General features: G+C 36.9%; 1 protein-coding gene and 1 non-coding gene across 2 annotated transcripts; both read left to right on the forward strand.

Moving 5' to 3' along the window:
- The first annotated feature begins 9,280 nt into the window (after nucleotides 1–9,280).
- TRNAL-CAA lies at nucleotides 9,281–9,364 on the forward strand. Its single transcript has one exon. It is a non-coding gene; the product is annotated as a tRNA-Leu (tRNA).
- Nucleotides 9,365–11,887: 2,523 nt separating this feature from the next.
- On the forward strand, nucleotides 11,888–12,579 carry LOC120135238 (ethylene-responsive transcription factor ERF026-like). Its single transcript, XM_039151546.1, has one exon. The coding sequence runs from the start codon at nucleotides 11,926–11,928 to the stop codon at nucleotides 12,562–12,564; it is 639 nt and encodes a 212-aa protein (XP_039007477.1). The 5' UTR covers nucleotides 11,888–11,925; the 3' UTR covers nucleotides 12,565–12,579.

Here is a 12,579-nt window from a genome sequence, read left to right on the forward strand (position 1 = left end):
TAATCTTGTTTAAATAATCCTTAGATCACTTCTGAACGTTGGGAATTATTAGTGGAGTCAATAGAGCCGTTATTGTGTAAAACAATTAATAAAATAGGTAGGAGCATGGGATGTATCGATGCATAGGGCTAGTGCATCGATACACTGTGTAAAATTCAAATATTTCGACCGTTGGAAGACTTAGTGCATCGGTACACTGAGAGTGCATCGATGCATAAATATGCTTCGATATTTTGAAAAAAGCATGGGTGCATCGATACATGTCTTGTGCATCGGTGTATAAAATCAATTCGATGTTTTAATAATATATGAAGTGCATCGATGCATTGTATGTGCATCGGTACACTAGAGCTATTCGATGTTCAATTAAAACAAGGGTGCATCGATGCATTGATTTATGCATTGGTACACTTACTTGAAAATTTGATTTTAGGCTCTTTTTTGTTCGAAATACTTTGTGAAAATTGTTTCAAAAATATTTTAAGTATAAAACACAATTTTACACATTAGTAAGGATTGAAATTGATCTTAAAAGATTTGGAGTAATATTTTGATATTCGAGTAATTAAATCGAATATACTTAGAAAATAATTTGTAAAATCTTAAAATTCATTTAACTTAATTTGTTATATCGAAACATCAAAATGTTTTCAACAGATTGTTTTATCTAATTTATTGGTAAATAAATCTGATCACATTGGTGAAAAAAATTAATATTCAAATATATATTTTTAAACACATTAACAAATAATCATAAGTAAAATAATAAAAAAAATATACAAATTTGATAATTTTATATTTAATATTAACTTAATGAATTATTTAATCAATAAAAAATGGATTGTATCATTTGGACAAAGTATTGACTTGAGATATTAGATAGGATAAAGGCTATTTTCTCGGTATATCACTAGTGATCGATATTATTACCGATCTAACACCGGTCAGACTATATTTCCTGATCTAACACCCTTAGTAGAAAAGCGCCCCCCTGCACCACGCTATATGCTGATTTGGCGCCACATGGGTATAGCGCCCCCCTGCCCCGCGATATACAGTGATCTGGCGCCATGTGGGTATAGCGCGCCCCCTGATCTGCGCTATACGCCACGTGGGTATAGCGCGCCCCCTGATCCGCGCTATATGCCACGTAGGGGTATAGCGCGGATCAGGGGTCGCGCTATACGTTGTACCAAAATTATATTTAATGCGGTCCCTGATCCGCGCTATATCTTTTATCTGAATAATTATATATAGCGCGGTGCAGGTACCGCGCCTTATATGCTTATAAATACACTCCTCCGGCTCACATCTCCTCGCATCTCTCCTCTCTTATAAATTAATACAATAATTCCGTCAACGAGTAATAATTCTCGCAATCTTCTCAAATTTAATTTTGAAGTTCGTGCAATTTTTCGTTATAAGGTAATTTTGTTATAATTTTTTAATTATACTTATTGTTTATTATCATTATTTGAAAAAATATTATACTAATTATTTTCAATTAATTTTTATGTTTGTAAAATTGAAAAACGGGAGCATACGTCGAAATAGTTTTGCGATGCAGGTAATAATATAAAATTATATTATTTAAATTATTTACGTTGATGTGTAAAAAATTTATTGTGTTATATTTTCGTTCATATATAATTTATTTAATCAGGTTTGTATAAGTTATTTTTTTGCATATATAATATTGTTGCACTTTTAAACTCAAAGAATGACGCGACTTTCAGCTATTGTTTATTATGATGGTGAAATTTGAGAAGATGAAACCGGCGTTGTTTTCGTATCAAATGAGCGTGTTAAAATATCATTCAAGAGAAACATAACTCTTGAGGAGCTAATAACGAAGATTTCGAGGAAGATTCATGTTGGAAGTAACAGAAGAATGTCGTCGTTGCAGTACAGATTTCCAACATCATTGTTGCCATTAACTTATACAGCGTTCAAACTTTCTAACAATGATGATGTTCAAATGATGGTTGAAGCTCAAAGTAATTATTCAAACACCGCTATTGAGATGTATGCACATTTTGTTCAAGTGCGTGCTGTTTGGGGTCAATCTTTAAGCTCACACTATGGGCTGGCTGAATAAGTTGATCAAGTTGACAGCCCGACTACAATAATGTGTAATGATTTTAATGCCATAATAGGGAGACATTCATCCGCAACTCCTTACGATATGTACCGAGGTGGGTCCACGAACAATCCGTATGGAAACACCGCGTCCAGTTCAAGGGGAAGGCATTCATCTGCAAATTTCTTTGGCCATATGGAGATGCCATCGACGCAACCATCTGTGCAGTTTCCATTTGACAGGATGACTTCAAGCTCCAGGGGAAGGCTCTCAATGTCAATATGCCTTCCAGTTCAAGGGGAAGGCGTGCAAGTAGTAGGTTCTTCGACCTAAATGTGGAGAGCATGGAGGAACCATCATCTCCACCAGAAGAACCGTTTCGTGAGCCTGGTGCGGATGGTGCTGAGACCGGACTATTCATTCACCCAGAATCACCGCAATTAAACTCCGATGATGATGAAGTTCCAAGAAATGTGGCACAAACTGACCCTCCTGCACACATGTATGAAGCTGATTATGGTGCAATGTACGGGCCAGAATTTGCGGATATGCCTCATCTCGGTAACTATGGATATTACTCATCAATAAATAATGGTGATTTATCTTTAGGCATAGAGTTTTCAAGCAAAGAAGAAGCGATGATGGCTATCAAAAATTACAATATCTATAATTCTGTTCAGTCCAGAGTCAACCGATCGACGACCAAAAAATATGTATGCTACTGTGCCCGAGGCGAAAACGGATGCAATTGGATGGTTCGCGTATCGAAAATGAAGAGGAAAAACAACATATGGGAACTAACAGTATACAACGGTCCTCACACATGTTGTGCTAGAGAGGTCAACCAAGATCATCCGAACTTGGACTCTGAAGTGATATGCCAAGCCATCATGCCCATGGTAAAAGCAAACTCTCATATAGCTGTTGTAGTGTTGATTTCAGCTATACAATCGCAGTATAGGTACACCGTCTCCTATAAAAAAGCTTGGTTGGCAAAACAAAATGCCATTGTCAAACTTCATGGCGAATGGGATGCATCTTGCAACGAACTTCCAGGTTGGTCTAGGCTGGTGCGGACGTTGAATCTTGGGACAATTGTGGACTTCGAAACCTCCTATGCATACTATAATGATTGAGTTCTTCGCGATCGATGCCAATTCTACCGGGTTTTTTGGAGTTACCCACATTGCGTTAATACTGTCAAATACTGCAAGCCTGTGGTCCAGATCGACGGGACTTTCTTGTATGGAAAATACAAGCAAGTTTTATTATTGACAGTTATCCAAGATGGCAATCACAACATTCTTCCAGTTGCTTTTGCTCTTGTCGAATGAGAAGATACAGATTCTTGGGCTTTTTTTCTCCGAAATTTACGTGCACATTTTATCACGAGGGAAAAAATTTGTGTCATTTCAGATCGCGGAGCTGGGATCAAAGCAGCAATGGAGTCTTTGGGTCCAATGTGGCAACCACCCTTTGTCCAACATAGGTATTTTCTCCGACACATTGTTGCGATCTATCATGAAAGGTACAAGAAGAATGATGAGCGTCAATTAATTGTGCGCATGGGTAAGTGAAAGCAAGTTAGTAAGTTATACATTTTTTTATCATTTTAATTTTGTAAAAAAAGCAAGTTAGTAAGTTATACATTTTTTGATCAGGTTACGAACTACTTCCTCGAACGTTTGAATCAATGCTTCAACCTTAAAGGGTGCACGTCACTTACCTGTAGCGGCTTTGGTAAAAACTATATATTTTTGTTTGGGGGTACTTTTTGCGAAGCTCGGGGGACAAACTCAAAATTGGATTCAAGGCGGTCATGTCTATCACCCTAGATTAGTTGCAGATCTACAGAAAAAATTGCTACATCAAATGGAATGTCTGTAACAAGCTTCTCTAGAAGGTATGAAATGTTTCGTGTCACAGGGTTACCCCGACCTCTTCAAGGGATTAAAGTTGTGTCGTTAAGAGTAAATCTAAGGGACAGAGCATGCGACTGCGGGTTTTTTCAAGCTCTCAAGTATTCATGCTCTCATGTGATAGCAGCTTGCTCGCATACACGTCAAGACTATAACCATTTTGTGGATCCCGTATACCTACTATCTGAAGTTTTTAAGGTATACAAATTTGAGTTTCCCCCCATAGGTAATGACAAAGACCCTGATGAGGTTCAAGATTGGCTTCTGATTGTACCAAATCCGAGTTTATTGAGGGAGCGTGGTCGTCCAAAATTCAATCGAATTCATTGCGATATGGATATTCGAGAAAGATCTAGACAAGACAGAAGATGTGGTCATTGTAGAAACCCAGGACACACTAGAAAAACATGTCCACTTCTGTTGTCATCAAGTAACAATTGATGAGGAAATGATGTATTTGTTTATCAAATAATAATTCTTGTATTTTAATTTGCATTTACTTTAAGTTAATGTCATTCGATAATCGCTGATGAAGATTAAAAAAACGAACACTATTATTAAATTTTATCAAACTAATAACAATTTGATATTTAAATACAACAAACTTACAATAAGAATTAAATGGTAAATGACAACCAAATTACAATAACTGATATTAAATGGTAATAAACAAAATTAACTAAAATATATTAAAAAAAGTCCAACAAATTTAACAAAATAAAGTAAGTATTAAATGAGAAATAATAAAAAATTATAATTAAACAAAATAAAGTAAATACAAATATAATAAAAAAAATCTATTGATGCCTGCGTCGCGAATGTGTTCTGCATGGCGGTGGCTGTCGGTCTCGAGGAGGATTTCTTCGTATCACTGGTTCTGACTCCTCGCTGTCATCGTCGTCGTCACCATCGTCATCGTCGTCATCATCATCGTCGTCGTCCTGAGCAGGTACATCAGGTTGATGAGGAGCTGATGACGATGAAGCACCTCCATAGAATAAGGACCTTGGAGGTGTATGACTGACTATCCCACCGGCATGCGAAAACTGGGAAAACTGGGAAAACTCATACATCGCTGAGTGTGAAAACTGTACAGGAGGTGTTTGTGCTGCGACCATGGGTGATGAGGATGAACCCGCTAAATATCTAGCATATGAACCCCAAGTCGGATCTACAAACATAGACCCATAATATCCTCCAGGAGGGGTCATCTATGACGGTGGCGGTGGTGGGGTCATAAAAACAGGTGAAGACGGCGGCATTTGGTAATGGAAAGGCGATGGCGGCATCATATATGGTTGATGCATCATATATGGCTGTGGTGGCTGCTGGGACGGTCCTGCTGGTGCAGCTGAGGATGAACCGGAAGCACATGCTCTTCGTCCACGAGTCGGGGGACGATGGTGCTATGTCGGTGAACGTCTCTGTCGATTTCGTGGAAAGGTCTGCCCTCGTGTATCCTCGGGTAGTATAAACGATTTCCCGTTACTGTTGAACCACTCATAATAATCCTCAGCATACATCAAGAGGTCATAAAAAATGGGCTCTCTACAGGGAAAACGCCAATGTCGATCCTCCCACAACACGACCCACCCATGATGCCTCACCAGCCAATCTGTATCTGTTTTACCGCGTCTATCTAAGCTATGCAACTCGTCCATATTGCGAGGTGCTTCCGGAATTGGTTGAAAACAACCAAACTGCCAGAGCACGCGATCAGTGGAGTGCCATTCGACGGTCGCATAATAGATCAGAGGGACCATCGCCATCCAAACATCTGATGGACCCCTCAACTCAGGTGGGATCATCGCCCTCACATCATCAGTAGAATATGGCACCCATTCAAACTAAAACAAATAATATATAATTTTTATCAAAATAATAATCTAATTATATAACTATAATCTAAAATCGATTTTTAAACATTAAAATTCATACCTGTGTGCCAGCCTTCTAATCGATTAGCACCCTAATTTTTTATAAATCATCAGGTAGCTCCTGATGATTTTTCCTATCAGTAGACCACCTATTCAAGGAAAAAAATTTGTTATACGCTGTATAAAATTATTAATATACAAAATCAGTTTTATAATTACCTCAGAAGTAGTGGAAATACGAATGGGTTCTTCACAACAGGACATAAAAAGGGCAATCGATACCATGCCCAAGATTGCAGCAGCAAGAGACATCCGTCAATAGCATTACGTCTGTAGTCAGTGGCTCCACACATCTCCCTATACAGCAAAGCCAAAACTGTCGAGCCCCAACTGAATGATCCGGCGAGACGAAAGTCGCTAAGATGTCACAACCACATGCAGTGAACTAGGTTGCGCGATTTGTCCGGCATCAGCAACCCTCCTATCAACTGCAGTATGCATGCCCATGCATACATCTTAACCTCATCCTCAGAGGCGTCTGCGCTCAACTCCCTAAAATTGGCATATAACCAATTTAACGGTATCCTACCTCCGATAAAATTTTCCGGGACACATCCTAGACTATCCCGACACAAAGTAGTCCAAGAACCGGAAGCTATCCCCGATATAACATCTCCATCCACCGGAAGCCCCAGGTGCATAGAAACATCCTCAAGCGTGATCGTGCACTCTCCGCACGGAAGATGGAATGTGTGGGTCTCCGGCCTCCACCGCTCTACTAAGGCAGAAATCAAGTCTGGCTCTATCTTACAGTGACCCTGATATATACCAATGTAACCGAATCCAGCCTCTACTAAATACGGCAAGACACGGTTGTGTATCACTAACTTAAGATTCCTAATAAAAGGATATAATACACGGTCATTCTCCTAAAAAAAATAATTACAAAAATTAATTTTTAATCTAATAACCATGCATTAAATGAATCAACTAATTATTACTAATAATTTAAATTAAATTAAAACGTTAAAATGTTATCGTATCATCAAAGTGTCGAGATATTTAATTCTTAATCTAATAATCATGCATTAAATAAATCAACTAAATATTACTAATAATTTAAATTAAATTAAAACGTTAAAATGTTACCGTATCAGTAAAGTGTAGATATATATGATTTACATCCGAGCGAAGTAGACTGCCTTCTATTATATATCTGCAAAAGAATTATATTTGTAAAATATTAAATGAAGTAAAAACATAATAGTAAAAATATTATAAAATATACCTTAAAAGAGAGTATTTGAGAGAAATTTAGAGAATTTGAAAGAATTTGGTGTGATAAAAGTGATTGAGGATGGCGGTATTTATAGGGAGGATAAGGACGTGAAGGGTTGGTAATTAGGGGTATAGCGTGCACCCTGCACCGCGCTATACCCCACGTGTCAGATATCCAGGTATAGCGCGGATCAGGGGGCGCGCTATATCCCGTGGCGCCAGATCACCGTATATCGCGGGCAGGGGGCGTGTTATACTCACGTGACGCCAAATCAGCATATAGCGCGGTGCATGGGCGTACTTTTCTACTAAGGGTGTTAGATCGAGAAATATAATCTGACCGATGTTAGATCGATAATAATATCGATCACCCGTGATATACCGGGAAAATAGCCTAAGATAAACTCATGTCAGATAAAAAAATTAATTTTCAAATCAAATTTGAATGGGATAAAAATTCGACTCCATTCATTATGATACACATGATATTAATCAATGTGTAGTAGTACAATTAAGATAATATGTGTAAAAACAAAAGTAATCAATGTAGGAGTATTATTTATAGAATTAATTAAGTAAAGAATGTATTTATTAAATAGGATGACAAACTCGTGCCTTGAGGAATTAAATTATGAATGCATATTATATAGAAATGGCAAACCCAACAGAATTATTACAAAGATGACAAGACATTAAAAAGGGGGGGGGGGAATATGATGAAGGGAACAGAGAGGATTAGCAGAAGGATAAGCAAAACCCAAAAGAGGATTAGCAGAAAGCCAGATGTCACCATTGTGTTAGGCTGTCACGGTGGTTGCCATTTATTTTTATATGCGGACACGCTTGAATTACCAAACCAACACGGAGCCTACGTGGATGATTACTTACATTTTTTATATTAATTTTTTAATATACTATACCATTTTAAAATAGAATAAACTACGCGATTTTGGTACCTATAAGTGACAGAATCAAGATTTTAAGTTTGGAGTGAATCTGAGCTTATAAATTTTAACGGACGAATTTGAATTTATAAAATTTTTGAGGATGAAAATATATTTTTAATATAAAATATATAGAAAAAATCTAAAATATATTGTACTTTTAGATTTTTAGGGGGTGATCACCCTCACACACTCCCCCCAGGTACATCCCTGGTACTTACACTATTAGTTTTGGTTCTATTTAGCACTTAAATTTTTAATTTTTTTCATAATCATGTTTAACATTTAGTTTTTGTTTCATTTTAGTACATCACCATTAAAAACTTAACGAACGGGCTAACGAGACATAATTACGATGGGCAGACAACCAATATGAAAGGTAGACCACAAGAGAATGATGAGTTGATCAATATAATCTAGTTTCAGATCCATCAAAAGGTTGACGACAAAGATCGAAAGATGAAGAAGTCAAAAAATCAATCGTCGATTTGGGGACGTTGAGGCATTTTTCCAGTGAAACAGAGGTCGGAATCACGTTCAGAGGATCTAAAATTTATAGGTTGAAAAGTTTGGATTTCATCGGCCGACGAGCATGTCCTTTAAGTTTTTAACGGTGAGAGTACTAAAATGAAATAAAAATTAAACTTTATGTATGATTTTAAAAAATATATATATTAAATCGACAAAGATACAATCAATCGACAAAAGAATATTATTATGGTAAATAGTTTATTAAGAATACTAATTAGATAAATAATTAAAATAAAGATGGTTTTAGTAAAAACCCGTGAATGTGGGTGTTCGTTTTCAAACTGGTCGCCACTCTTCTTTGACCTTTGTCCATATTATGTTGTGGACTAGCTTTCAAAGTGCTGTTGGAAAACTGGGGAATGTTTATTCTTTCAAAGTCCTTGGTTCACGGATTACATCAAATCGTGTTTTGTTTTAAGCTTAATTTTACTTAAATTCGGATTATGTTAGACTCCCAAATTATAAACAATTCCAGTAAAAGATAGGGCTGTCAAGGAAGGTTACATTGTAATAACAAATAATATTATTTTTATTTTAATTGATATTCAGTTTTCCTCATGACAAGAACATCCCTTTCTTTCAATTTTCTCTTATTTTTTGTGATTCAAATTAATTTAATTAAACTCCATTAGCATTTTTAAAAACAACTGCGTCAGGATGGCCGAGTGGTCTAAGGCGCCAGACTCAAGTTCTGGTCCTCGTGAGAGGGCGTGGGTTCAAATCCCACTTCTGACATTCTGTTTTTTAATATAAACTATTTAATTGGGCTCTCATAATAGTCCATTGGGCTTAATCCTCATTGTTTAATGAACGTGAGTTACATTGACCAGTAACCAAAAGTCTAGAGTAAATGCATTAAACACATGGACTAATTCTAGGGGTGGGTCGGGCCGGGTTTTCGGCATCCCCGACCCGAATTAAAAATATAAATGTAAAACCCGCCCTTGCCCCGAAGAATTTTGATTTTTTTCTGATTTTTAAATTAGAACCTTGACCCGACCCAATCTGAATATATTAATATTTTAAAAATAATTAAAATAATATATTTTAGAATAATATATTTATAATTATTTATTATATTTAAACTTTTTAAATTAATATATTTTATAATATTTTTAATAATTAAATAATATATTTTAATAATATAAAATAAAAATTCTTAAAATATTAATATATATATATATATATATATGTTAACCGGGTCGGGTCGGTATTTTTCACTTTAAATCCGGTCTCGCCCCAAGCCCCGAAAATTCAAAATAAAAATCGCCCCTATCAGGTTGGATTGGTTCGGGACTTGTCGAGTTCAGGTATTTTGATCATCCCTAACTAATTCCAGCTAATTTAGGTAATTATATTTAAGGTAAAGTACACAACTAAGGTAAAGTACACAACTAGTCCCCCGACTATAAGATATTATTTTATCATATCTCATTCAGCAAGTTAACGTATAACTTAGACTGTCATCAAAATTTTAACGAAAAATAAAGAGTTTAGAATACAATGAATAGTCGGGTGATATTTTTTTAACTTTAAATAGTCGAATGACTCAAGAAAGCAACTCACTATAATCGAATGACTATTTTATAATTTTTTAATAAAGTATCAGGAAACATTTATATATTTTACGCTTATATTTAATGATCAAACTTCAATCCAATAATTGCAATTAACTTTTATTCTTAAATTGTGATAATTCTTCAAATAAGAACAACAAAAGGGGGAGGGGACTGCATCTTTTAAAGAAAGCAAGTTATATATGATGAGGAGTTGGTACTAAGGCATGGGATTCCATCCCTCTCCCTCCCTTTTATTTTCCTCAAAAAGAAAAAGATTAGCCTTAATTAGCAGGTTGTTTAGTCGATTTGATTAACCGATCGAACCGAATTTCCAAAATTTCATTAATAGATTTTTTCAGCTTTAACCGTTAATTGAACCGAATATTTTTAAAAATAATTAACCGAACCGAATTAAATTCAATTAATCGATTAGTTAATTGAATTAACTGAAATTTTAAATAATATATATTAAATATTAAATATTTTGGCTAATTCGGTTAATTCGGTCAGTTATTTCGGTTGATTAATTTGGTTAATACCAAAATTTAAACACTCCTAAAACTATTAATATATTAAAAATTTCAATTAACTCCATTAATTAATCGATTTCAAATCAAATTAACCGATAATTGAACTTTAAAAAAATCATTCATTGTTAACTGACCGAACGTAAAACGAACTGACCGATTAACCGAAAAACCAAAATTTGGAACACCCCTACCAATAGAATTAGTAACACTATTACTAGAATCCGTATTAGTCATAACGAAGATCACACCAAACAGAAGAAGCAACAAAACCAACAAAGATCAAAAAGAGCACACAACCAGATAAGAAGAAGATAATATGCACTAAATCAGAGGATCCACCAAAAAAAGGACAATCAAGAAAGCTACATATATAGAACGCGAGCTCAATCGAAGAGATTTTGCCAGAGAGAATCAATTGAAAAATCAATTGACCTAATTTTAAAAGGAGAACTCATCGGATCGAAGCTAATGTAAACAGCAAAGCAGCTTTTGTTCACCAATATCAACATCAGCCGTGATAGGGTCGTCAGAATAAGCATTCGAAAGCGGATCGAACTGGATATATCATGAAAGAATAATATGAAATGCAAAGGAAACTCGAGATAAGAAAGAGTAAAGACGAAACAGAAGAGTAAGACACAATTCTGAAGGAAGAAAATATTATTGATTCAACCCATGAAATGGTCTTTCCATACAAATGGTATTTATAAACTAAAGGGCACATAGCAGAAGTGGCACACTACAGATAACCGTATAAAAACAAAGCCCAGTTGGTTACAACCACCTCAGACTAACACACAACTATACTCTAATAGGCTATATTTGGTTTTTTTTTTAAATAAAGGGCTTCGCACTCTTCCACCTTTAAATTTTGATAAAACTAATTAATGTTAGATAAAAATTATTAGTTAACTAATAATTACCGTATATTATTGACAGTGACAACGAGGTCGTTGGGAGGGCGACACAGAGACAGGTCACGGGAGGAACAGAGTAAGTTCCAGGTAATCCTTTTTCAGGTTTTGCTTCAAAACGTGTGCTTGGAAATCTCTGTCAAGATCAATAAAGTGTCCAAAGGGCTCCGCGAATTCTCCACGCCTTATATGACTCGCCTTATATGACTACCCCCCTCCCCCACCTTATAAATCCACACCTCCTTCAACCTTCACACTAACACATACCCCCATGATTCTAAACACTCACATCCATGGCCAATCATTTGCCCCCGAAAGACCAATCACCCGCCACCCAGACTCCACTCTCCGTTGTTGTCCTGCCTCAGCAACAACAACTGATCCACGACGGCGTAACAGCCATGCATACGCCGAGGCCTGTTCCATCTCCTCCCGGTTCCGGACGGCATTCGAGTTATCGTGGAATACGATGCAGGGGCGTGAAATGGGTGTCCGAGATACGGGAGCCGCGTAAAACCACGCGTATATGGCTCGGAACGTACCCCACCCCTGAAATGGCAGCCACCGCGTATGACGTGGCCGCTATTGCCTTGAAAGGTTCCGACACGGACTTGAACTTCCCGGACATGATTCTTTCCTACCCCAGAGTGGCCTCTACATCCGCCACCGATATTCGTGCGGCCGCCGCTAGTGCCGCCGCTTCCAGGCTGCCCAAGCCAGATACAGGGCCGTCACAGGGCCAGGGAAACCTTGAAAACGAGGGGTCGAGCAGTTGCATGGAATATATTGACGAGGAGGAGCTTTTGAACTTCCCCAATTTGATGGTGGATATGGCCGGAGGAATGCTGGTAACCCCTCCCAGGATAAACTCGCCACCCTCCTATTATTCGCCGGAGGATTCTGGCGTAGAAAGCCTCTGGGCTTACCCATAAAAGTGTGTGAGGAAG

Source organism: Hibiscus syriacus, unplaced genomic scaffold (genome assembly GCF_006381635.1).
Source record: "Hibiscus syriacus cultivar Baekdansim isolate YM2019G1 unplaced genomic scaffold, ASM638163v2 tig00110602_pilon, whole genome shotgun sequence".
Lineage (NCBI taxonomy): Eukaryota > Viridiplantae > Streptophyta > Magnoliopsida > Malvales > Malvaceae > Hibiscus > Hibiscus syriacus.

Excerpts from the sequence above, each read along its gene's own strand:
- LOC120135238 (XM_039151546.1), top strand. The coding sequence starts at position 11,926 with ATGGCCAATCATTTGCCCCCGAAAGACCAATCACCCGCCACCCAGACT.